The sequence below is a fragment of the Dreissena polymorpha genome, chromosome 11 (genome assembly GCF_020536995.1).
Source record: "Dreissena polymorpha isolate Duluth1 chromosome 11, UMN_Dpol_1.0, whole genome shotgun sequence".
Lineage (NCBI taxonomy): Eukaryota > Metazoa > Mollusca > Bivalvia > Myida > Dreissenidae > Dreissena > Dreissena polymorpha.
Window position 1 is genome coordinate 24,402,793 of NC_068365.1, and position 27,589 is coordinate 24,430,381.

A 27,589-nucleotide genomic window follows, 5' to 3' on the forward strand; every position below is an offset into this window, starting at 1 on the left:
TAAGTTATACTAATTTTAAGTAATTATAATTACAATGAATAGATGGAATACAAAAGTGTGACTTTTTGGGCTCCAACCCGGGACCTCTAGAAGCTAAAGCAGATGCACTATCAGTACATCATGAAGACTTTTTAATTAAATCCATTGCTCCTTATTTCACGTGTTTGTAGTCCCATAGAAAGTTGAAGTTAATTAAAGACCTTTCTTACAAAATAATAAAATTCAAGTTTTAAAGGCTTCATTTCCAACCCTTAGAGACTGATGAGCAGCAAAAGGATAAAACCTGAACAGACTGTGAGTTACTAGCTGGCTATTCTGGTTTTATTCTGTTTGCATGTAGCCATTTTCACTTTGCTTTTGTGACTGGGAAAGCGTTAAATGCAATTTATAATGGTATGACGGAGATACGCTTTTTTTTAAATTATCAGTGACATGCACTGATAATGTATAATATGATGCAGGTTTAATAAACATCTCATTCAAATTAAATACTTATAAAAGCACGTTTTAATATACCATCAAATTTGGTAAATTTTGGTTTATTTAATCTATATAATCATATTATGCAATCATGATTCAATCAATGCAAGAGTTGCAATACCTGCATTCTCGCAGAGCTTATCAAATATACTCACGATTATCTTGTGTGTAAATATGGCATTCACCTTAGTTAAACTGTTCATTTCACTAGTATGGGAAAATTGTTATAGTTACTTTTTATTGCAATGTAAATATAGATCTTTGAAAGGAACATAGTTTTTATGACTTAAGTAAGTAGATAAAAGCTATTTTCATTGGTTCAAGGGCTCTAATTATGATGTCATTTATTTCTGTCTTGGGTTTTAAAGTCAATTTGAAACTGACATGTTCAATTGATCAAAGAGAGGTATTCAATTAAAAAACTTGATTTCCCACCCATGACAATTATTGATCACAACCGTCATATTTTATGCATTTATCTCTCCAAATATGTGTTTAAAGTGTTTATCAAGTAAGCATCTTGTTTATTTAAAAAAAAACACCATTACAAAGGAATACATTTGGAATCATGTGTGCCCAGCAGTGTTTTGTTGTTGTTAACAATCAGGGCTGGTATTCGGCCCCATGCCCGCTAGAAAAAAATGGAGGGTTTCCAAAAAATTAACACAATATTTTTATTATGCCCCCCTTCGAAGAAGAGAGGGTATATTGTTTTGCACATGTAGGTCGGTCAGTCGGTCCGTCCGTTGGATGGTCCGTCGGTCGGTCCGTCCACCAGATGGTTTCCGGATGATAACTCAAGAATGCTTAGGCCGAGGATCATGAAACTTCATAGGTACATTGATCATGACTGGCAGATGACCCCTATTGATTTTCAGGTCACTAGGTCAAAGGTCAAGGTCACAGTGACTTGAAATAGTAAAATGGTTTCCAGATGATAACTTAAGAATGATTACGCCTAGGATCATGAAACTTCATAGGTACATTGATCATGACTGGCAGATGACCCCTATTGATTTTCAAGTCACTAGGTCAAAGGTCAAGGTCACAGTGACTCGGTACAGTAAAATGGTTTCCGGATGATAACTCAAGAATGCTTACGCCTAGGATCATGAAATTTCATAGGTACATTGATAATGACAGGCAGATGACCCCTATTGATTTTCAGGTCGTTAGGTCAAAGGTCAAGGTCACAGTGACTCGAAAAAGTAAAAAATGGTTTCCGGATGATAACTCAAGAATGCTCACGCCTAGGATAATGAAACTTCATAGGTACCTTGATCATGACTGGCAGATGGCCCCTATTGATTTTCAGGTCACTAGGTCAAAGGTCAAGGTCACAGTGACTTGAAATAGCAAAATGGTTTCCGGATGATAACTCAAGAATGCTTACGCCTAGGATCATGAAACTTCATAGGTACAATGATCATGACCGGCAGATGACCCCTATTGATTTTCAGGTCACTAGGTCAAAGGTCAAGGTCACAGTGACTCGAAATAGTAAAATGGTTTCCGGATGATAACTCAAGAACGCTTACGCCTAGGATCATGAGACTTCATAGGTACATTGATCATGACCGGCAAATGACCCCTATTGATTTTTAGGTCCCTAGGTCAAATGTCAAGGTCACAGTGACTCGAAACAGTAAAATGGTTTCCGGATGATAACTCAAGAATGTATACGCCTAGGATCATGAAACTTCATAGGTACATTGATCATGACTGGCAGAAGACCCCTATTGATTTTCAGGTCACTAGGTCAAAGGTGAAGGTCACAGTGACTCGAAATAGTAAAATGGTTTCTGGATGATAACTCAAGAATGCTTACGACTAAGATAATGAAACTTAATAGGTACATTGATCATGACTGGCAGATGACCCCTTTAAATTTTCAGGTCACTAGGTCAAAGGTCAAGTTCACAGTGACCCGAAACAGTAAAATGGTTTCCTGCTGATAACTCAAGAATAATTAGGCCAAGGATCATGAAACTTTATAGGTACATTGATATGACCGGCAGATGACCCCTATTGATTTTCAGGTCACTAGGTCAAAGGTCAAGGTCACAGTGACAAAAAATGTATTCACACAATGGCTGCCACTACAACTGACAGCCCATATGGGGGGCATGCATGTTTTACAAACAGCCCTTGTTTTATTTTAATATTTAGTTCAGCTCCCATCCAGCTCTATAAGTTGAACATGAGTTAATATAATATTGAAAACACTTCTATTCTAAATTTCAAAGCATTTGTTACCATAACAACAACACTAATTTCCAAATTTTAGTAAATTCACCACGATTTTTCTAAGCCAAAGGGACCCGGGCCCGTTCCCAAAATGGTGAAAAAACAAACACGGCTCAGCAGAATTGGAAATATATTTTTAAAAGCAGTATTGAAAATGTATGATATTAAAGTTAATTATGTGTAAAAAAAAATCATGCAAGTGTGATAATGATAATTTACTGATATATGTTGAATTATCATTTTAATAGCCGTACCATGTAAATGTAAACTGATGAGTTGCTACGGGATTCAACAAAATTCAACTAAAAAGCATCTGATACTGGGATATGGGTAACTTATGTGACAAACAGTTGTACAATAGGTTGAGAAATGTATACCCTTTATGTGATGAGTCTTTTGTAATATTCCTCAATGCATTATGGTTATATGATGCTTTTATGGTTTGTAACTGTAAACTGCTACCAAATTTGCAACATGAGCTCTTTTCTATATCCATTCTAATGGATGTTGAAAGTTTACGTTATGGTAACATTTTATAACTTGTATTTGTCAGTTAGATGTTTATTTTCCTGATTGTGATGTTAATGTTCTTGTTTATAATTATTAAAAAATTAGCTTATTGATGCTAACAGTTGCTACGAGTATTAGTCATAATGCAACGCATGTTCACTTTACTAGCGACTTCATAACAAGAAGGATAAAGAACTCTTGCAAAGTTTAGCTAAACAACTGCCAATTGATATGCAAAATATTTTGTACTATTTTGGTTTTCATTTGAATCAATAATCATAAGTAATATGTTTGAAAATGTATACGATAAATGGTACTGTCGTTAAATTATAGCCAATCATTAACAAGTTCATTAGTGTTGTGCATAAATATGTTTTGTGAAAACTTCTGTAATAACGTAGAAGTTAAGGTGTGTATTGTTGACAGGGTCCCTATTTGGCCTTTGTCCCCCAATTTCCTGTGCTTGTTACAAAAGGGGATTTATTTTCGTTTGTACAGATCAATTTGCTGCTCAGCAGGAGTTGTATAACCACAGATGAAAGGCTTTAAATAGGCTCAATTTCTTACGCGCGGAATTGTTTTTTTGGCTTTAAACCCTAATAGGCCTCGTTAGTTCATTGATCATAATCGGGGACCCCTATTAAAATATAAGGTGAAAAGAACTGAATAGCCATGACCGTTTTTTAACAGTTTGTTTTTCTTAAACAGAAAACAGGAAATACGTTTTTGCTCAATTATAATTTATACAGGTTTTTGGGTTTAAGGATATTTTAGAAATAATCAAATGAAATACAAACAGTCTTAAAGCTTTAAGTTGTGCGTCCTGTGTTTATCTTTAATATGTTTTATTTGAACAAAATTATAAGATTCACATGGTTGATTAGGTCTGTCTGTGGTTGGATAATTCAATATTTCATTCATGAAGGGTTAATTTTATCAGTTTACTACATTTAGTACGATGTGCCAATACTAAGTGATGTGAAACTAATTGATTTTAGATTGAATGATCCACCTTCTCTAACCAATCAAAATAAAAACATATTAGGTTAAGGTTTGTTTATCTGGCGTGGATACTTTGTGAAGGCTTAATATGAGTTATTTTAAAATTGTGTAATTGGGAAATTTTGTGAAATAGATGAGTAAAATGCTAGAAAAAGTATAAGCTGTTCAATTGGAGAATGTTGTAAAATCTTATTTCATGGAAAAAGAATACTACAGTGGCAACTTGTCATAATTATAACTCATAATTCATATGCCGAAGCTATTAATATGTGATAGTATAAATAAACTTTGATTTCATGAAAATAATTATCGGGACTAAAAGTGGACATAATTATCTTGTCTAACAACAGTCTAATATCATGTAAACATGTTACCTTAGTTAAAGTCTTCTACTCTGAAATACTCTGTCTATTTTGTATTCAGCTGTGAAAGTTATTACCCATTCACCTCATCCATGTCTTTTGTGTTGGGAATAATTATACCAGTCTTGTATGGTCAAATTATTCTTGTCTTGTATTGGTATGTATGGCCGTCTTATCAGATGTCCCCTATTGTTGTAGGGTGATCTTTTTTGATTAGGTGTACTTCTTTACATGGATCTGGGTTAAAGCAATTCATGCATTTTAACATTTTTAGGTGTAGGTTTAGAGTCTGTGTGTTTGTGTGTTTTATTGCTCTAACCCTGTACCACTTAGAAACGTATTTTGAAGCCGTTTTAGTCCCTTAAAGAAGTTAATTTTAATTAAATACCTTTCTTACTAGATTCAAGTTTCATTTCCAACCCTAAGATACTGCTGAGCAGCAAACAGCATAAAACCTGAACAGACTGCGAGTTACTCCCAGCGATTCTGGTTTCATGCTGTTTGCACATACAGTACAGGCAACGTGTACTTTGACAAACGCCACTCGTCGCGGTGCTCATTTTACGGTGTTCACTTACCAAACGACCCCCGCGATGGGTGTTCAGATCAAATAGTTGCGGGGGCCGTTTTCCATAAGGTGGACACCGTAAATCACCGCGGATCCATAATATCTACCGCGGTGTTCATCCTGTTCGATAGAAATAAAATAATTGAACATAAACGTAGGTCGGTACCAATTTGCAGAAAGAATCTACCGTGCGTTTGAATGTTATAGGTGTCATTTGGTGTCTAAAAAATCAACGATTACGAACAATCACAATCGATTACCGCATACATGCAAAAATTCCCGTCTCTGTCCATTACCCGATAATCCCAAGATTTCCGATTTCATGCAAATTCTGGTCAATGTTGACAATAAAAGTGTGATAGAAATGCAAAAATCACAAACGTTCGCCATATCTCTAAACTATCAAATGAATTTCGGCATATGTTTCTATTTAAAGATTTGATGAAATAAGCGCCCAATCAGAACAGGTGTATTCCAACATTCTTAAATCACCTGACGCCTAGTGCGCGCGTTGTGTAGAGTTCATGTTCTGTAAAAGGTGTAGCCACAAATAAATACATGTATATATGCCCATGATATTTCCATTTTCTTTGTTCTGAACCATAAAAAGCGCGGGAAAATTGGCGTGGGTGTATTTATTTTTTACACAAAATCTTCGTAGCGCAGACATAATTGGGATCTTTTAATTTCGATTTAAAGTTTCGTAGCGAATTTCTTCTCAAGTACCGGGGAAGCTCGCGAATTATTTGGAATTGACATTTCATCTGAATAAAATAAAAATCAAACACGCTGTAACACGCCATATTTAGAATTTTCATGCAACATGTACAAGTCATTTTCTGGAAATCGGGAGAAATTAAACCCAATTTTGTGAAAACAAAAAGGGCAATTGCATTGATTAACACCATAAAAGTTAATCGTATTGATCATCTAAACGCTTAGTTTTAGTTTCCGACTTAACGTACTGCCCGAGTTTAAGTAGGCATAAATGTGCACATAATATCTACATGTACATGAAGTATATGATTTGATTTTGTACATGTACATGTACATTTAAAACGCGTGAATGACCCTCGAAGACAGGTGTTTACGGAGGCTGCGCAGCATCGCGGTGATCACGGGTGTTCCCGTTAACAATAGCGTGAAATCGCGACAATTTCGGGTGTTCACCGAACACCGCGGTCAGTTGCGTGTCCCCCCCCCCCCCACCCCCACCCCCCCCCCCCCCCCCCCCCCCCCCCCCCCCCCCGCGAAATGTCACCCATCGGGAAAATTGAACACAGCGGACACGCGTTTTTCGTCAAAGTAAACGTTGCCTGTACTGTACCACCATGTTACTATGATGGCACTTAACCCTTTCAGTGGGGGAACCGAATTTTGAAGGCCTTTGCAAACAATTTGGTTCCAGATAAGACGCTACAAAACGTGGCGTCTCATCAGGATCCAAACTGTTTGCTATTCTGATAGTATTCTTTGAAAAAAATCGAAGAAAATGCTTTTTTTACAAATTCAGCAGACGACATTTTAGCAGAAGACAAATTACCCAGCATGCAAAGGGTTAAAGGTCGATAGTCTTATTGATAATTAGAAGGGGTTTTAAAGTTGCCAAGCAAAACAAATTTTGACATCAAATATACAGCAAACAAAAACTTAAACCAACAATAACATCAGTCTGGGAATTGCATTTTCACTTTACGAATACACCCTCATCCTTTTAGATCAAATTAACTAATTGAATTCACTAATTAATCACTCTTTTATTACCAAATTCCTCATCAGAATTGCCTAAAGCCAATAACACTTCCAGAAAGTTGCTTTAATATTTATCAGAATGAGGTCTGCTTCTGGAATGGGATGAGAATAAACACATAAACACGCATTAAAAAAAGTATTATTTCAAGTAATTGGACCAGGAATATGTGTCAAAACCCTATCAAAAACTGGAATTCCTTGAAGTTTGCTGGATATACTTTTTTCCCAATCCAATTTGATGGTGTGTTATTTCTTCAAATGATCATAGGGAGATGTTTGATTAATTCCAGAATTGACCTTGAGTGATAGAATGATTTGTTGGTTTATTTAAATGTTTGCATTGGTAATTTCAACATACTTTAAACATTTTATAACTAGAGCTTGCAAAAGTAGTAACCATACATGTACCATACTTACTAGTGCTGCAACAATATACCGGTATACCGGTATATATCGCAATACGCAATCCGCATATTGTATTGCGATACGATTTTCATCATACCGGTACGAAAATTTTACAAAAATTCATGCACATTTCGTCCAGAAAAGCCATGCAAAATAATGATAACAAGGTAAACAAAACAAAGCAGTGTAAATATTTTTTTTCGTAAAAATAGCATTCTGAAAAGTATATTATACGGAGTAACGTTGTTACATCGGAGCATTCGTTCGATGCTTTTGAACAGATTATCGTTGAATTTATTGCGCACAGCTGTAAATGTTTTGTTCGATTATGAATTGAGCATTATTAAATTTGTAATCCAAATTTCGGAAATACGCTTCAAAATTTTAATGCTAATGCGACAATAACAAATTATAGCTTCAAATAAAAAGTGCTTTATCCTTAATTTGTCTCAATAAAAAGCGCGCGAAAATTATACAGACATGTAGAACGTCGCATGGAAAGTATGGGTGTATTTTGTGTTGAATAAAAATGGGAACATCACGTCAGGTGAATTACGCGTGTTCAGTGGAAAAAAACGCCCGGGTTGGACGTTATTTCATCACATCTTTAAATAGTAACAAATGCCAAAATGTATTTGATACTTAAGAAAAGTTGCGAATGTTTGTGTTTCTTGTTATTCTTGAGCACATTTACCGGTATATAAGTAAATATTTACCAAAATTTGCTTTAAAACTGGAATATACTGGATTATCGGGTAATTGGCAAGTTATAATTTTGGTACAAGTTAGCAATATATTGCGATATATTGCAATACGGGTTTTTGAACTGACAATATATTGCAATACGGTTTTTGGCATATTGTTGCAGCACTAATACTTACACATGAAACTTATGTTAAAACATGAGAAGGTCCATTATTTCTTATAATTCCACATTTTCAATTTTTGAACCCATCTCTACGTCAAAACTGGATAAACAAGGGATGTATTTAAAGAGATAGAAAGCAGATTGGAACTGTCAGGCTTTTTAAATCAATTTACAGACCAAGCTTTTAAAGGAATCTCTATATTTGAAAAACTCTCTCCTGTTTGGTTAGATACTGTTTGAGTTGTTTTGCATTGTACAGCTGGTGGAATGAGACATTTGAATTTTGTTGAGGTTTCTTTGCAAACCATGATGTATAAGAAAATTTTGAGTTTTCATGTTATAATTATTTCTTAATTTAAAACCCATTGGTAACCAGTACCAAATCTATAACATTTCTTTGTGATCTTGGTGATATAATAACATTGATTGCATATTACCCAAGTGCTGTGAGTAAATCAGTTATTTTAGGGTTCATAATAAAATAATTAGGGATCATGCGATGAGACCATTCAGGATTTATAGGAATTGTCAGAATACCACATAAACAAACTCATATTTTGAAAAAATAAACCGATGTTATTTGAGTCATTATGATAATGTTTGTTCTTCTTGAATGTTGACAACATAATACAATTTTCTTCCTTGACCTTAAGTGAAAGTTGGACTTCACAAATTAAATGTATTTGTTGTATTTTTAGCACACCTGTCACGAAGTGACATGGTGAGCTTATGTGACCGTGTGATGTCCGGCGTCCTTATGTGCGTGCGTGCGTCCGTCAACAATTTGTTTGTGTAGACAGTAGAGGTCACAGTTTTCATCCAATCTTTATGAAATTTGGTCAGAATGTTTATTTTGATGAAATCTGGGTTGGGATTGTATTTGGGTCATCTGGGGTCAAAAACTAGGTCACTAGTTCAAAAACTAGGTCAAATAATAGAAAAACCTTGTGTAGACAGTAGAGGTCACAGTTTTCATCCAATTTTTATGAAATTTGGTCAGAATGTTTATCTTGATGAAATCAGGGTTGGGACTGTATTTGGATCATCTGGGGTCAAAAACTAGGTCACTAGGTTAAAAACTAGTGCAAATAATAGAAAAACCTTGTGTAGACAGTAGAGGTCACAGTTTTCATCCAATCTTTATGAAATTTGGTCAGAATGTTTATCTTGATGAAATCTGGGTTGGGATTGTATTTGGGTCATCTGAGGTCAAAAACTATGTCACTATGTCAAATAATAGAAAAACTGTCAACAATTTGTTTGTGTAGACAGTAGAGGTCACAGTTTTCATCCAATCTTTATGAAATTTGGTCAGAATGTTTATCTTGATGAAATCTGGGTTGGGATTGTATTTGGGTCATCTGAGGTCAAAAACTAGGTCACTAGGTCAAAAACTAGGTCACTAGTTAAAAAACTAGGTCACTAGTTCAAATAATAGAAAAACCTTGTATAGACAAAAGAGGTCGCAGTTTTCATCCAATCTTTATAAAATTTGACCAGAATGTTTATCTTTATGAAATCTGGGTTGGGATAGTATTTGGGTCACCTGGGGTCAAAAACTAGGTCACTAGGTCAAATAATAGAAAAACCTTGTGTAGACAATAGAGGTCACAGTTTTCATCCAATCTTTATGAAATTTGGTCAGAATGTTTATCTTGATGAAATCTGGGTTGGGATTGTATTTGGATAGTCAGGTGAGCGATTCAGGGCCATCATGGCCCTCTTGTTATCATTTCAGAATTAAATAACTTGGCCGGATTTGCTCAAGAGTTAGAGCAATAGAGTACAAACCCCGGCCTGGATAACTTAATCAAAAATCATTTAAAAATCCTTGACGCTGTTTTGACAAACCTCATATTATATATTTTCAGCTGAAGGTGACCTCAAGCAGTTCACAGCGGTTACACACCACCATGAGGCACGCCACGGTTACGATGCCAATTTCTTCATTCCCACTAACCGACCCCAGTGTGTCCTTGACCTGTACGCCCTGTGTCTGCCGAATCCCACAAGGGTCATACGCAGCGCTGACCTCTATCGTAAAGACGGGCTCAGTGGTTCGAAAATGTTCAAATGTTGGCCTGTCTTGATCAATGAAAAGAGGGTGCGGACTCCGGACCTCAATTTAACAAGATCGGTGTGTTTCCTTATTTTGATAAATAAGATATGATATACAGAGTTTTTGTCCCCTATGGTTATAAGCGCCGGTACCTTGCGTATTGGGCAAAATAAGCAGGACAAATCCTGACATTGGGTATTTAAGCGTCATGAAATCTCAAGATTCGACATTATGGGTCTTTTAAATTGCTTGGTACATAATTGCTCAAAATCATATTAATATTTTTTGACATGTTTCTTACTTAAAATATACAGTATCAGTGACACAACATTTCTTCTTTTGGGGAATTTTTTGACAGCAAGGGTTATTATATAATTTATCCTCAATTGGGGAAGTGCCCTTTATATGTAAAGTCGGAAAGAAAATAAACATAATTATATGGAATTAAAAATAATGGTCTTCACAGCTTCTTGTAGATAAATGTCATTGAGTGATTTTGATTTCACTATTAAGATAATGTGTTTGTTTCTACATTGTAGAAAACTCAGGTGAGTAGGCAATTGCACTTGTATGCAAGGGAGTTAACTTCTAACTTTATTTGTTTCTGGAATAACATGGATTACTGTTCTTTCTAATAATTTCATTTACCAGTAAGAAAAAACAGATTCATATTTGTTTGGTATTTCAAATTATGGGTTAAGTATGATCGTCACAAATATTTAACTGTTGTGTCTTGGTTAAATTTATGGTTAGATAGTAACTCTGCTGGAACTTCTTTTAAGTTAATTTTTGTATTACAAAAACACATTGTTGTTAAAAAGAGTACATTACACTGTTAGATCTGACCAATAAAAGAAAGCAAAAGTGGAGTATGTTGTGATCAGGCCTAACGTGAATCCATTTTCAGACTGTTATGTCATATAATATCACAGTGTTCTGGTTCTGTTCTGTAATTGCATTGTGAGTTCTATTGTGTTAACACTAAAACAACTTTAAGAATATTGGTATAACTTTTTTAACCCTTTGCATACTGGGAAATTTGTTGTCTGCTAAAATGTCGTCTGCTGAATTTCTTAAATTAGCATTTTCTTCGATTTTTTTCAAAGAATACTATAAAAATAGCCAATAGTTTGGATACTGATGAGACGCCACGTTCTGTGGTGTCTCATCTGGATCCAAACTGTTTGCAAAGGCCTTCAAAATTCGGTTCTAGCACTGAAAGAGTTTTACAGAAACCTGTTGTGATATATTTTATGTTCATTTAAATGTAATGAAAGGGAAAAGTTTAGACATGTACATCATTAATTGCACAATCTGTGAGAAACACAATGTTCTTTTGTACACATGTGTTGGTTAAATCACTGTTGTTTATGTAACTTCTCAAATTCATTTTTGCTATTTACTTGACATTTCTTGGTTTATGGTTTCATGCATTATCTTTAGAGCATAACCTTAGTGAATTATGATTTTAAAGGTCACAGGGTCATCTGTCATAATTTATTTGCTGATACTGGATACTGTTACAGCTGTTATATATAATAAACTTATAATATTTTATGTATAAAGTATAATACAAAATACTAAATACGAAATAACTCAATGTGAATGGCCCCATCAGGCATACACATATTTGTTTTCACCTACCCTTAACTGACCCAAATGTTTTGTGCCAACTCTAACTTTTGTTTGTTATTTCATGTTGAACTATTTTAAGTTTGTGATCATTTAAGACTGATAATTTATTTGAGGCTTGCTCTGTGAAAAGGGGGTTTAATGCATGGATGTAAAGTGTCGCCCCAGATTACCGGTGCACTCTATGTGCAAAGAACCCAGGATGTTGATTGTAAAGTTTCATCGTTTAATTCAAACATTAATCAAAGCCCACTTTAAATAAATGCATATTTCATGGCTAATCATTATCCATTTTGAAACAGAAGCACAAGGCCACGGAATGAAAATATAATTAGAAAAAAAGACATAACTATTGTGAAATGTTTTGTTGTATTTCTCTGTTAGATCATCTGTAATTCAATATTCATATATCACAGCACAAGGCATTATACTTATAAAACAATTGGCTGTGGGGGTGTATTGTGGATGATCATACAATAGATATCGGGGATATTTGTATATATTAGTATGTAGAGAATTTGTATCACTCCCATAATTATGTGTGTCATTCATATTTCACAAGATTTGTCAAGTGAATACAGTTTCTGTTTGATGCACATGTTTGATATTTGGGGAACTATGGCAAATTTGTAGAATTAGTGTGCGAAATATGAGGATATTGTTTTAATTATAATATTTTGTTTGCATTTAGAATTTGAGACCATAAATTGTTGCTTAGTTTATGTAAGGAAAACTGAAAAAACAACAACATATTCTTAATAATACATTTAATAATATTGTCCTAAATTTGTCATAAAAATGATTGATACAGAAAATTATATCTGACTTTTTATGACTTTAGTAACTACATGCATGTTCCTTTCAGATACAACGGGTGAGATCATTTGAGAAGAAGTACAAGCAGCCAAGAGCAAGGCCAAAAACAATACATGGATTTGACGACTTCAATTTCGAAGAGATGAAGAAGGGAGCTGTCGACCAACACAAAAGTGCTCAGTGCCTTACCTCCCCAGAACCACCTGTTATCGTTACCATAGATACCTCAGGGTCAAACTTTGAGCGAATGCAATCATTACGGAGTTCCGGTAGACTTCAACTCAGTACAGAAGAGAAAGAGAAGAGGAAAAAACGACGACGGACTGTGTCTGGATTACAAAACATTATGGGTGAAATCGAGAAATTTGATCGGAAAAAGAAAACGGCAGAAGGTCAAAGTCGAACTACCCCAAGGTCGTACAGCTTTGATGACCTTGATGATGAGGATGAGGTGGAAAGAGACGAAGGCTTGATGAAATATCTTGATGAGATTGACGGTAAAATGGAGGAAAGAACTGGAGAGGAAAAGGCTAAAAAACTACTGAACTTTTTTTGTGGTCGTAGGTCAAAGTCATTGCCTAGATGCATAAAATTACCTTCAGTGTCACGGTCACTGTCAGCTGACCGGAGGTCAGTGAAGGATTTGAACACAACTTATGGCAGTAGCTCTCTCAGTATTCAAAGTTTGACTTCTAACGCATCAAGTCGATTATCACGAAGTGCAAAGCGATCTAGTATTATCGGCAACAAAATCAAATCTTTAGTAACCGGTCAAAAAGACAAACCAAAACCACGACCAAAATCACTGGATATAGACACTTTACTTGACACTAAGGCAAAGCATAAAAGTTCCATAGAGGAACATGAAAGAAGTAAAAGCACATATAGTTTGGAAAGAAAACATTTATTAACAGTTCCTGACAATCTTCTTAAGAAGGAAAGCTCATCCAAATCCAGTTCCACACTAGGACCGGGCTCATACTATAACTTTGAGAGTAACACGTTACCAAGGGCAACTGCTAAGAAGTATGACTTCCCATGGGAGACTTTGCCCAAAGATTGGACCACATCAGTGAAGCTGAGGGAAATATCCAAACGTAGAGCTAAAGAAGACAGGCAATCTTCCTCAGGTAATGATGTTATTTCAAAAGTATACTATATATTACATAATAATTATATACTACACTTCAAAAGTATTTTCTTTACGTAGACTAAATAGTTATGTTATTGCTCAAAGCTCCAGTCATAATATATGTAAAATGTTGGCGCTTAAATAAATGAGATTGCAATTGGAAATAAATGAGATTGCAATTGGAAGTTAACAAGCATAATGTTAAAAAAACTGTGAACCGTACTTATACATCTGTCATTTGATTAAATTATCAAAATTGGCTGTAAAGATCAAAACAAATCTACTTATATATCAGTCATTTGTTTCATAATGACTTAGCAACAATATCTGAATCTAACAAAGGATATTTTTTCATTCTTTTTAATAAAAACAGGTTTGTTTCCTCTTCTCATCTGGGAGAGGGTGTAGCCATATGATTTAGTGTAGAAAATCACTTAAGTAGCTTATTTATGAAAAAAGAGTTTTGATTTATGATATAACTGCATAAAGTATCAGAATATTTCAGTTTCCTTTATTTGAATGATTATGTGTATTCTACCAAACCAAACACAGGGGGGGGATAGTCAATGATAATTATAATTAATTGTTATTGTTAATTTTTATTATAGTAATCAATTACATAATATTCAAAATATATGTATTGATGTTTACAAATTGCGTACATATCACTAAAACTTCCTCATCTCTCTACTCTCTCTAGGCCACGAATTATATATTTCTTGGTTTACAAATCCGCCGACCCTAATTTTTGGAAAATGGGAAAGAAAATAAAATTGGAAAATCGTCTTCTGTAAAAATATTTTATTCCCGACCGCACTGAAAAAGGAGCGAAACAAGAAAAAAACCGATCCAGTTTGAGTACGGTTGCATTCAAAATCAAGAAAGTACAAATTGATCGGGATAAAGATGCGAAGTGCGTTCTTCTCCCATTAAAATGAAAAACTACGCATCATTTCCGTAATTCGATGCGCACAATTACGCAATGCGATGCCTGTTGCATAAATCTTATATAAGATAAACTTCTCATACACAAATTATTTGTTTGCTCTTACTCTACTTATGAGATCGTTCATGAAAAAAATTGAGGTAGATCAATCCCTGCGTCGTCGCGGTAATGTTTTTTAAAGTTGTTGTTGTCATGAAAACTCATTGATTTACAACGCAAAACATCTTATTTGAACTGACGCGAATTAATTAAATAATCTTTTCCAACTTCGCTTTTGCTTTTTTTTGATAATTTAATCCAAAAATAGATGTAAGCAAGTGTTTTTTTACTGGAATTGTAAACAAAGAGTCAGTTAGTTTTCCGAAAATTTGCAGTCTGTGTGAATTGACAGTTTGATGTCATCAAAGGGAAGCCGTTTCCTGTCTAAAGCAATAAAGCGACAAATTTCTCGCCGACAAAATTGGCTTTCTTTGTCTAGCAATCAACATGCCGTACCAATCGTGTGTTTGTTCCTCAATGGCAATCGCCCAATTTAATAATAGCACCTGCATAGCTCCGCATTCGAATCTTTTGCGAAGAACAGAGGTGGAGTTAAACGGTTAATTGAGCAAGTGTTTTACGCAAGTTGAGATCCGATTTGCCGAAATTACTCGGCCCTAAGCATTGAATGACAAATACATTTATCAATGATTTTCCGAGATATTCCGATTAGTTCCGATTTACAAACTTTCTGTACAGTTCCTAACTATGGCGGACGCCCGTGTTTACATAATTCCTAAACACATATATCGTAAATAATGGCAGTGTTTTATTGGATTATTTATACTAATTATCAAATTGCAAGGTAATACTTTTGTATCTATTATAATATCGGGTTTGTTTAATATAATTAACATGTTAAACAATATAGTTGCGTCACAGACTCAGAAATAAATTTGATGGGGTCGAAAATTTACTGATGCTGATTTTCCTATTGTCTGTTAAATTTTGACCTGAAATAAATCTGGAGAAGTGCCCTTTTATTTTTGCAAAGTGCCTATTCAAATTTGTAAGTGCCCATTAATTTTTTTTCATCTATAGGGCAGTAATCCCATAAGAGAAAAAAATATCCCAATCTCTCATAATATTGGACATCGTACTCGATTATCAAAACGCATATAACGTAAACCAGTCGGATATTGCAAATGGCCGCTTTAAGTGCACACTTTGAAATATGGCTTTTTTTTAAATCAAATTTCTGGGGTCATAGGGTTTCTTTCTTTTTTTTAAAATAAAATTTGACGGCCCGATGGACCATTTTCCAAAAAAAATTTGTAAACCAATAAATAAAAAAGTCCTGACTCTACTAACTTTTTAGCTATATACCTGCACAATTTATGCTCCGATCATTTACGCATTAGAGAACATGCAGTACCAGTATAGTGAAGATGATGAGGCGGAGTTGACATAAATTATGTCCCTTGGTTTTGTTTTTTCTTCTACAGATTTGCCATAATAATCCTATGTTTCTCTCCGCAGGATTATTACTAGAATCAATGATTTTGTGATTAAAGTTGGTGAAATATGCAAAACACAGGGGTTAAAATATGAATATTTAAGAAACTTTTCATCAGGAAAAGGCTTTTTTTTAGCTCACCTGTCACTTACGTGATTGTGTGATGTCCGGTGTGCGTGTATCAACAAATTGTTTGTGTAGACAGTAGAGGTCACAGTTTTCATCTAATCTTTATGAAATGTGGTCAGAATGTTTATCTTGATAAAATCTGGGTTGGGATTGTATTTGGGTCATCTGGGGTCAAAAACTAGGTCACTAGGCCAACTAATCGAAAAACCTTGTGTAGACAACAGAGGTAACAGTTTTCATCCATTCTTTATGAAATTTGGTCAGAATGTTTATCTTGATGAAATCTGGATTGGGATTGTATTTGGTCATCTGGGGTCAGAAACTAGGTCACTAGGTCAAATAATAGAAAAACATTGTGTAGACAATAGAGGTCACAGTTTTCATCAGATCTTAATGAAATATGGTCAGAATGTTTGTCTTGTTAAAATCTGGGTTGGGATCGAATTCGGGTCATCTAGAGTCAAAAACTAGGTAACTAAGTAAAAGTAAAAAAAACGACTTATATAGACAGTAGAGGTCACAGTTTTCATCCAATCTTAATAAATTTTGTCAGAATGTATTAATTGATGAAATCTGGGTTGGAATTGTATTTGGGTCATCTGGGGTCAAAAACTAGGTCACTAGGTCAAATAATAGAAAAACCTTGTGTAGACAATAGAGGTCACAGTTTACATCAGATCTTTATGAAATTTTGTCAGAATGTTTATCTTGATGAAATATGGATTGGGATTGTGTTTGGGTCATCTGGGGTCAAAAACTAGGTCACTAGGTCAAATCATAGAAAAACCTTGTGTAGACAATAGAGGTCACAGTTTAAATCAGATCTTTATGAAATTTTGTCAGAATGTTTATCTTGATTAAATCTGGATTGGGATTGTGTTTGGGTCATCTGGGGTCAGAAACTAGGTCACTAGAGCTGCAACGATTCACCAACAGCTCGATTCGATTCGATTTCGATTTCAGACACTCCGATACCGATTTTTTCGATTCGATTCATCTTTAACCCTAGTTTTATCATATATTCACTCTTATGCCTCAAAATTAACATTTCTGTTCAAATGTGATTTCAATAAAACACATAAAAAAGAAAAGCAAATTAGGAATTTTAATATAAAAACTTCTGACTAGAAGATTGTGTTAATTACACAATAATATAAAAAATAAATAAATAATCATAAGAACGTATCTGGAATCAGTTGAATGGTAGTACTATCACATAATACTTTTACCCAAAACCGCAATAAGCATGTCTACCATTGTGACATGACAGCATCACCTGTTACCTGTAGGACAAATCACATTCTCTGATAAACTTAACAAAATTCCAACAGAAATAGAACTACTTTCTTGGCTCGCGACTTCAGTAGTTGCACTTGTGCGACCTCTTTGTCTTGCTAAATCAACGTTATGTTTTTGTTTGACATGTTGCATTAGATTAGTGGTTAAGCCGGACTTTGCGTACGCCACATCCGTGAAGTACAGTTTACACTTTGCTTGATCGGTAGGGCTACACAACCCAAAATACTGCCACACTTTTGATTTTAGCGACTTAGGCGCATCTGATAATTTCAATTTGTCGGAAACAACTTGTTTAGCCATTTTGACGCTTTTTCCGAAAGTAGACCGTAACGCGCTTATTGATTGGATGACTAAAGTAATAAGCAACCAATCGCGCGGGTCGTAATTACAGGTAAACATAAAACCTTCACCTTCCCGTATCAATAGTCAGAATACAGCGTTCTTTACGTATTTATGTATATATGTATATATGTTAAAGAATCGAATCGAATTTGGTAGGTTTGGTATCGTAATCGAATCGAAGCATTTCGAATCGATTTTCGATGAATCGGATCGAATCGTTGCAGCTCTATAGGTCACTAGGTAAAATCATAGAAAAACCTTGTGTAGACAGTAGAGGTCACAGTTTACATCAGATCTTTATGAAATTTTGTCAGAATGTTTATCTTGATGAAATCTGGATTGGGATTGTGTTTGGGTCATCTGGGGTCAGAAACTAGGTCACTAGGTAAAATCATAGAAAAACGTTGTGTAGACAATAGAGATCATAGTTTTCATCTGATCTTAAGGAAATATGGTCAGAATGTTTATCTTGATAATATCTGATTTTGGATGGTATATGGGTCATCTGGGGTCAAAAATTAGGTCGCCGGGCCAATTCTAGTAAAACCTTGTGTAGATGAGAGAGGTCACAGTTTTCATCACGTCTTAATGAAATTTTGTCAGAATGTATTAATTGATGAAATCTGGCTTAGGATTTCATTTGTATATGAGCCATCTTGAATCAAAATGTACATAATATTATAAAGAGCTTGTAGGAGCTCCTGTTCGTGTACCGTATTATACCAGTTTTCCTCAGATGAGCGATCTAGGGCAATCTTGTTTTTTCAGCTATGGACCTGAAATTTGGCCCATTTGTACTTCATGATATAGCTAACCATAGGATGATAGAATTTAAGTTGATGTAGCAAGGTTAGTCAAGTGAGCGATTCAGGGCAATCATGGCCCTCTTGTTTAGCTTTGTTATAAAAAGTGAAAAAGCCATGAAGACACTGCAGTTGAAGTGTTACAGCATGATGTAATATTCACATCTGATAGTGTATACAATACAATTGTATGCATCAGCTAATTATGATATATCAGTTTACATCAATATTGAAATATTTAAATACCACCAGTGCCAAAAGGGTTGTGAGATATATAGCATTCACTCTATGGGTCTGTCTATCAGTTGTCCACAATCCAATATTGTGACCTAACCATGTTTTGAATAATTTTAAAATAACTTTCCACAAATGTACAACAACATTGTTGATCATGATTATATTTGGTAAAACATATTTAGTAGATAGTTTATGGAAAATTAAAATAACCTGTACATGTATTGCTCACACTTGTAAGTGTATACTTTTCTTCCTTTCTTTTATGAGCATTGATTTTATGCTTATTATACATTCATAACACTAACACTGTAACGGAAATATTGCCGACTCAAGAGTCTATGCTTGTATATTATATAGGCCGTGCTCTGTGGGAAGGGGGTTTGTTGCATGTGCGTAAAGTGTCGTCCCATATTAGCCTGTGCAGTCCGCAGAGGCTACTCAGGGACGACACTTTACGCTTTTATGATATTTTTAGTTTAAAAAGTCTCTTCTTAGTAAAAATACAGTTTATGTGGAAAATGTCATCCCTGGTTAGCCTGTGAAGACTGCGCAGGTCAATCTGGGACGACACCTTACGCACATGCATTAAATCCCCTTTTCACAGAGCCAGGCCCATTTAAATACATATTTTGACGCACATGTAGTCCCTTAGAAAGTTTAAATTAAAGACCTCTCTAAAATTCAAGTTTTTAAGGCCCTATTTCCTACCCTTAGATACTGATGAGAAGTAAAGAGCATTAAACCGGAACAGACTGCGAGTTATTCGCAGGCTGGTCTGGTTGTATGCTGTTTGCACATAGCCATTTCACTTAGCTTCTGAGTGGGAAAGGGTTAATCAAAATTAGTGATCAAGCCTTTAAATGACGGTTTATTAAGAAAACAAAAACCCTTCAAGCGAAAATAACACTTTGATGTCTAATGATGTGAAAAATAGAATGTAACTTTCATATTAATTCTAGAAACGTGTGGTCGTTTGTATTAAATGTTTCAAGTGGGCGCAATGAAACAAAAAGGCATTCCATTGAGATATTAATGTATATCTGTTGGTAGGTTTATTGTACCCCAAACTGTTGAAGTGTTTGACATGTTTCTACCTATTGGCAAGCCTTGTTAACTTTAACTCATGACTTTATGGCTTTGTATTGACAGTTTGGACAGCTATGCTGTGATTATGTTCATATTTGACTGACAAGAGTCTCACAAAAACGTGCAGGATTTCTTACTTAAGTGTTCATGTTTTGTTTCTTGTGTGTATGTAGATCTTTTTGGTGCTCTAGGATAATACTCCATCAGGAATATTTCATGTAAGGTATATTTTATGATTTTGAGGCCATGCATCTTTACCACTTTTACCACTTAGATACATATTTTGACGCATTTGTAGTCCCTTAGAAAGTGGAATGTAATTAAAGACCTTTCTTACTAAATTCAAGTTTTAAATGCTTCATTTCCCATACTTAAATACGGATGAGCAGCAAAAGGCATAAAACCTGAACAGGCTGGAGTTACTCGCAGGCTGTTCTGGCTTTATGCTGTTTGCACATTGCCATTTACACTTTGCTTCTGAGTTGGAAAGGGTTAAGGGCCCTCTCCTGAGAATATATTGTTTATTATGTTTAGTCTAACATCTTTAAATTAAAATATTCAGTTATTTAAATGGGGTAAAATATATAATTATTTTTTGGGGGGGAGGGTCAATTTGCTTTAGATTTTTTCTTTTATAAAAGTGTCTATACATAATTTGTTTAATGGTTACTAAGACAATAAAGTCATATTGACTTGCATATGGAAAAAATATATCTTTTTTATTACAATGTTATTATTATTTATGCAATTTAAATGTGAGCTTTATTTTACTATATGCTTTAATCAAGATGCTGCCTATTTTCTGCATTGTTAAGTCTTGTCAGAATATTTTATATACATTCAAAGCTTCTGAATCAAGCTTTGTAATTTTATTTCCATCATATTACAATTTTTATATTTAACATGTCACTGGGTTCTATTTATTTGTCTATTTTCTATAAAGAGAATTAACGTGATATTCTAAAGGGTACTAGTTTAAAAATCCTAAATGACATGCCAGTTTGATGATTAAAAGATATAACCAGAAAATATGGGGTCACCCAAATTCACCTTCTGTCTTCAGTACAATAAAGCATTCCTCTTCTTAAATTATTTTCTCATAATTTTGTCAAGCCGGCTTGTTCCTTTTCAGTGTTAAATTACATTTCAAAGTTTTCGCTTACATTTGATGGACTGTGCATGTGATTTGATGTGCTGGTTCGACATTGCTATTCAATGATTTCAATGGACCCTTAGAGACAGATATTTGTCATGATCCTGTATAAAAACTAATTACTTTGAAACTGTAGGAGATGCTGTATTTAAATTTACAAGGTGTCGTGTTCCAGTGTCATTTAATTGGTGTTTTGTGGTGTTTTTCTCTTTCTTGTCACCTACTGACTTTGTCAAGTGGTGGATCAGTTTGTTGAACTGTTGAACGCGCACATATGTTGTGTGAAACCATGTCCGATTTGCATTTTAACATTTGTCAGTTGCTCACGCTGATTGTGAAATTATTTAATTGTGCCTTTAAAATGTTGTGAAAGGATTGTTTATTCCGGCATATGTATTTATGTATTGACATTTCAAAAACAAGTTGCAAATCGATGTTTGATTCGATCCACAGTGAACTTTACGAGGTAAAAAAGGTGAGGGATTTATTTGATACAAAAAACAAGAAAATATGTTAAAGTGAAGCATATCAGCAGCTCACGAGGAAATAAGCGCTCAAAATTAAAAAAAGTTTTCTGTGACTTTTACGCTCACCTTAGCACAACATGCCTGAAGTTAAAAACTTCACTGTTTTCTGTGACTTTTTTGCTCACCTTTATAGCACAACATGTTTATTGTAAGTTTTTGTGATCAGCTCTTGTCCGTCATACCTCATCAACATTTTGCCTTGGTAACGCTCTAGAGGCAGTAAAAAACATGGCAGCAATGTGATGTAGCAGTTTTCCCTATAAGTCTATAAATGTAAAACCTTGTTAACACTACCTGCACAGAAAAGTTAAATTCCTCAGGGATCTGAGGTGAGCACCCAAGGGCAAAATAAGCACAGCTTTACTGTAACAATGATATATCGTTTCATGTATATATCATGCTAAGTTCTTTTATATCATCATGCCTCTCAACTTTATGATAATTCATCTGTTTAACAGTCTACCCTGGGACACTTGTGCCTAAATCGACTCATTAAAGCCCCATTCATTGCAGCTATCAGCTATCTGTGCTGTTATTAATGATAAAAACATCCATAGCTCAAACCCTGGGAGCTGATAAAAATGACAGACTCAATATTGGTAACCTATTCATATTGTTTAAATCTCTAACAGCTCCCAAATTGTAGGCAACAACTTAGTGGAATGTGACCTCAGGTAAAAATTAACTAATTATTTATCTGTTGTAATATTTTCAATATATGGTCAAAATTTGTGGCAATGAATATTTCATTTTGAAAATAGGTGCAATATTTTTTAAGCGAATTCACTTAATGTTTAAATATATGTATGTCAATAGTTTTTACTAGGACGTATATTACATGAAGTACATGTAAATGCTTTTATTTGCCTCTGGGTAAAAAGCAAATAGGCCAAGTTAAATGTAGACAAGAGGTAAAAAGGAGTGAATCACCACAAAGTTGTATTTGAATAAGATGAACTGAATTAAACAATTAATGCTTGAGGCATAGGTTATGCTAATTTGAGAGTTTTATGATGTTTTAAAAGCATGTTTATTAATTACTGTGGGAAATGAAAAATGACATTTCTGAATGAGCCTTGGAATTACTTCATTAATAAAATAATTGGAAGAACAGATGTTTATTATGTGGAACTAAGTCTTCATGTATTAATTGTTAGGAAAGTATAAGGCGGATTTGAAGGAAGGGCTGATGAATGTTAGTGTTTGTTAAATCATTTGTAAAAACACTTAGCAGACTAATAGAGGATTACATCGACCTCATTTGAATTGCCAAGGGTTGTGTGTATAGGTGGATATACCTGGAGGATAAATAAATATTTGGTCAGTATAAGTACTTATCATGATAATAGTTATGTAATTGTTTACTTTTGGTATAATGGTGTGAAGGAAAGGACATTGTCTCGACAATTGTAAATAATTGAAATGGTGAAATGTGTTCTCAGATAAGGTAAAATTGTTAACAACTTTTGACAACATTTTATTGACATTTGCAGATCCTTTTAATGGTATCAGAGGTGTCATGTGATAGTTATGTCTGTATTTACTTAAATCAGGTCTGTACAATAAAGTATTGATACTTTGAGACTAATGGGATAAATGGTACACAAGTTTGTACTTCTTGCTGATATATAACATTATATGTTTAAAGCTGCTTTGAAACTGCTCAACCACACAGGTGGTTAGCGTGTGGCTATGATATTAATTAGTGAAAACATCATTTTAGATGATAAATTATCGTATTATAACGAAAAATAAACTATTCTGAAAATAAAATTTCACTATGACATATATATATATATATAACAAGGTATCCAACTCTGATATCATCCGAAAACGAGATGCATCGCTTTGAACAGCCTTTACTTCATCAATTTTGCAGCGATTTTCACAATCTTGGTCTTATTCAATGCAGAAATAAATTTTCTTTCTGGAAATGCATATGTCTTGCAATATTTTTACAAATACTGGGTCAACTTTTAAGAAATAACACGATACACAACTCGCGTGACCCTGCGCGCAGTTAACATCGATCAGACCGTATTTATGACTGAAATCTTCACGGAGTAAGGGGCATTTTCCCTGCAAAGTTCAAGAACCTCGATACCATAATTCAATAAAACGTATGAAAAACATTCTTACCGTGCTTGCCGTTGTATTATGCATCAAACTAACTGTCCAGCGCATTTTGAAACCTTTGTTTACATACAATTCAACAAACTGACATTTTAAACAAACGAGTGATTTCATTGGTCCAATGCGAAGGTGTGTCTTTACAACTGGAGATTTCATTCATAAATACGGTCTGATCGATGTTAACTGGGTCAAGCGAATTGTGTATCGCGTTATTTCTTAAAATTTGATCCAGCATGTGTAGAAATATAACAAGATATATACATTTCCAGAAAGGAAATTCATTTCTGCGAAGACTGGGTTCATGAAAATCGCTGCGAAATTGATGCAGTAATGGCTGTTCAAAACAATGCACCCCGTTTTCTGATGATTTCGAGTTGGATACCTTGTTATACATATATTTGATAGTGAAATTTTTATTCCAGAAAAGTTGATTTTTCGTTATAATAATTATGATAATTTATCATTCAAAATGATGTTTTCACTAATTAATATCATAGCCACACGCTAACCACCTGTGCTCAACCATAGTTGAAATGAAAGAGGACATCACTTACTTTACATTCCCCTGGTAAATTTGCTTTCTGATAAATTATTCATACCATTGTTTCAAATTTGATAACTGAGGATTATTGCCTCACTCAGACTAAGTTATTTATGGTTTAAAACTGTGTAATCGTGCTGGTATATATGTGAGCATTTTGTAACTGTACAAATGTCCATTCATAGTAATCCTTGAACAAGTTTATACCGCCTTTCAAAAACATTTGAAGTATTTAGAAAAAAAGGTATGTGCAATAAGCAGTTATCTTATGTGGGTGATCATGAATAAATCTTCAGTCAACAAAAACAATGGTATTTGTGTATGTTGTACAGCCAGAGTGTTTGTTTGATGTCTTATGGGGATACGGATAACCAGCATTGTACAAGTACGTGAAAGAATTGAGATTTCAATCATATAGCGTGATTGAGATGACATTTCTCTTGATATTGTTTGGTAAAAATTGTATCACACCAGACCTTAAAACTGTTCTTTAAAAATAAAAATATTTCACTCGTTCAGCATGATTGAGATCACTTTTTTTCTGAACATTGATTTAAGATGGTGTATCACACATGAGGGCCAGTTCCGTTATCTTAAGGTTATTATAGGTCAAGGTCACTATTTAGAAGTCAAATGTGAAGTATGAGAGAGATCAAATGTGAAGAATGAGGGAGAGATCAGTTGACTCCCAAGCATAAAATTGTTTAGAACATCAAAAAAGGAATAATTGTTCAAAGTGTTAAGCATTAGGAAACTGTTTGTCATAATTATTAGATATACCATTTTGTTATGTCTTCTACCAAGGCCATGCTTGAAAGGTCAACAATTAAATTCACAATATTCATATGCTTAAGACTTAAAATTGAACAACTGTTTGATTTAAAATGGCTATTCAATCTCAAAATGAAAACATTGTTTAAGTTATTGTCTTCTATAGAATATATACGAGCAAGAAATAAAATTTCATGAACTAGCCGCTTTTGATAAATAGTTACATTTGAGATATACTGAAATCCTGTTATGTCCAATAGACCTGACACGGGGTCAAATTGCTGCCAAGTTTGTGCTTGATTGCTCGATAATTTCTGATCAAATATTTGTTTATGATATGGTGTACTGATACTTGTAAATAAAGACAATGTCTAAATTTGATCAATTTAATATTATCTTAGAAGAAATAGAAGCGATGGCAAATTGTTTGTATTAAATCTTGTTTTGAACCAACAAAGTATTGTTTAAGTGCAAGAAATTGTCTGCAGGAATTCAAGGACAATTTAATAATCATCAATTCATCAATGCTTCAAAATGAAAAGAAAACATTTTAATGTTGAATTACTTAATAATAAACACAAGTTAGTTTCTTGGTTTTGATTTACTTTTCTGTAAACAACTGGGTGTTAAAATGTTGTTAACCATGGATTTTCGCCGCATCTTAAATGTTGTTTTGGATTGCATGACTGATTATTGTAAAAATTCGCTGTAATTTAAAAATAATTGGATTTGGTTTTTGGTTTGTTGTAAAAATGAAGGGAAATTGTGTGTGAATTGCACTTTTAACACTGGATTTGTGATTTAAACAGTAGGCTGTTGTTCGCTACCTTCTATTCAATAAAAAGGTACCAGTTTTGTTGTTAATTTATTGTTTGAGAGGAGAAAAATAATAATTTTAGGATTCAGTATTAGAGTGCTCTGTAATTATTGTGTATATTTGTGAAGGCAGTGGACATAAAGGTTTTATTTGTCATTTTAGTACATGAACTTGTGTGTAATACCATTCATATTTCATTTACAGCATGGTGCTAGAAAAAAGGGAATATTATGAAATGGCATCAGTTTGATGGCAGTTTTTCCTTAAACAGTTGAATAAACTATTGAAGAATAGGATCACCTTATCACTAGGTGGTCAACATATCTCTTTTACAATCACTTCTGTTGCTGTTGGTGTTGTCATTGTCAGTATTTATTCCCCAACATTTTAGGAAAAATTGCGTATATGAAATTGACTAAAATTGGGAACATGGTGTTGCGTTTTTGGGGGAAAATAAATACTTTTTTAAATTTGGCCCAAATTTGACCAAACAAACCCCACTGATTGTTGTTGTTGTCTTCAGGCAACTGGAGCCAAAGCGGCACGAGCAGTAACCGTCACTCCCTGGACTCAGACCTGCGCAGTGAGGAGCCCAACAAGTTCCAGTCCCAGTACTCCCTCGGCAAGGACTCTGGCAGAGACTCTCTCACATTGGAGGAGGAGAACGAGTATGTAGTCGTGATGGCTTGTGCGTAAAGTGTTATAGTGCTAATCGGGGACAGCACTTTCCGCTTTTATGTGTTTTTTTTTTCATTTTAAGGAAGGTTTCTTCTTAGCCAAAATCCAGTTGATGTGGAAAGTGTCTTCCCTGATTAGCCTGTGGGGACTGCACAGGCTAATCTGGGAGCACAATTTACCCACATGAAGTAAGCTCAGTTTTTCTTAGAATGAGGCTCATTTTAATATGTAGAGAAAAGATGTTGTTTGTTGAATTTAGACAAGAATTTTAGGGAAGGTTAAACAATTTTAGCCTTGAAGAGTGGTGCAGGGTTTTTGTGCCAGGTCAATAAACTTACCTGGTGTTATATTTATCCCATTCATTTTGCATATACTGACTAACTTTGAATATAGATAAAAAAAATAAAACATTAACAAAAACATAAAAATCTTCAACTGACATTCATGAAAACGATGCCACTAATTTACTGGATTTTTTACATGGTGTAAATACAGTTGGAAGTTTTACCAGGGGTTGTTTAATTGCAGGCATATATGATGGCGTGAAATATGACAGCTGCCAAGGGTTAAATGTGAAACTGTGCTTGTACTGAACATAAACTAATGTGACCCTTATGTTTACAACCAATAATTACCTTTTTGTCAAAGTAAATAATTGGGTGTATATGGACAAAGTGTCATGGTCTTAATAAGGTGTATATGGACATCTTGTCAGGGGCATATGTTAGTTTAATTCAAAACCTATAGTGTTCACCAAAGAAAGTATGCATCTTACAATATATGCTGAACTTCATTTGAA

At 34.4% G+C, this 27,589-nt stretch overlaps 2 protein-coding genes across 9 annotated transcripts in view; one reads left to right on the plus strand and one right to left on the minus strand.

Moving 5' to 3' along the window:
- LOC127850216 (actin remodeling regulator NHS-like) overlaps positions 1–27,589 on the plus strand; it is a 331,736-nt gene that overhangs the window by 297,387 nt on the left and 6,760 nt on the right. For 2 of the 3 annotated variants that reach the window (XM_052383078.1, XM_052383080.1), the window contains exons 2-4: positions 10,066–10,331; positions 12,751–13,831; positions 26,636–26,780. In XM_052383078.1, coding sequence (XP_052239038.1) covers positions 10,066–10,331; positions 12,751–13,831; positions 26,636–26,780 — 1,492 coding nt within the window. The remainder of the gene's footprint in view (positions 1–10,065; positions 10,332–12,750; positions 13,832–26,635; positions 26,781–27,589) is intronic. The other variant, XM_052383079.1, reaches the window with a different exon arrangement.
- LOC127850217 (membrane-bound transcription factor site-2 protease-like) overlaps positions 1–27,589 on the minus strand; it is a 257,498-nt gene that overhangs the window by 197,043 nt on the left and 32,866 nt on the right. The gene's annotated exons all lie outside the window — the stretch shown is intronic.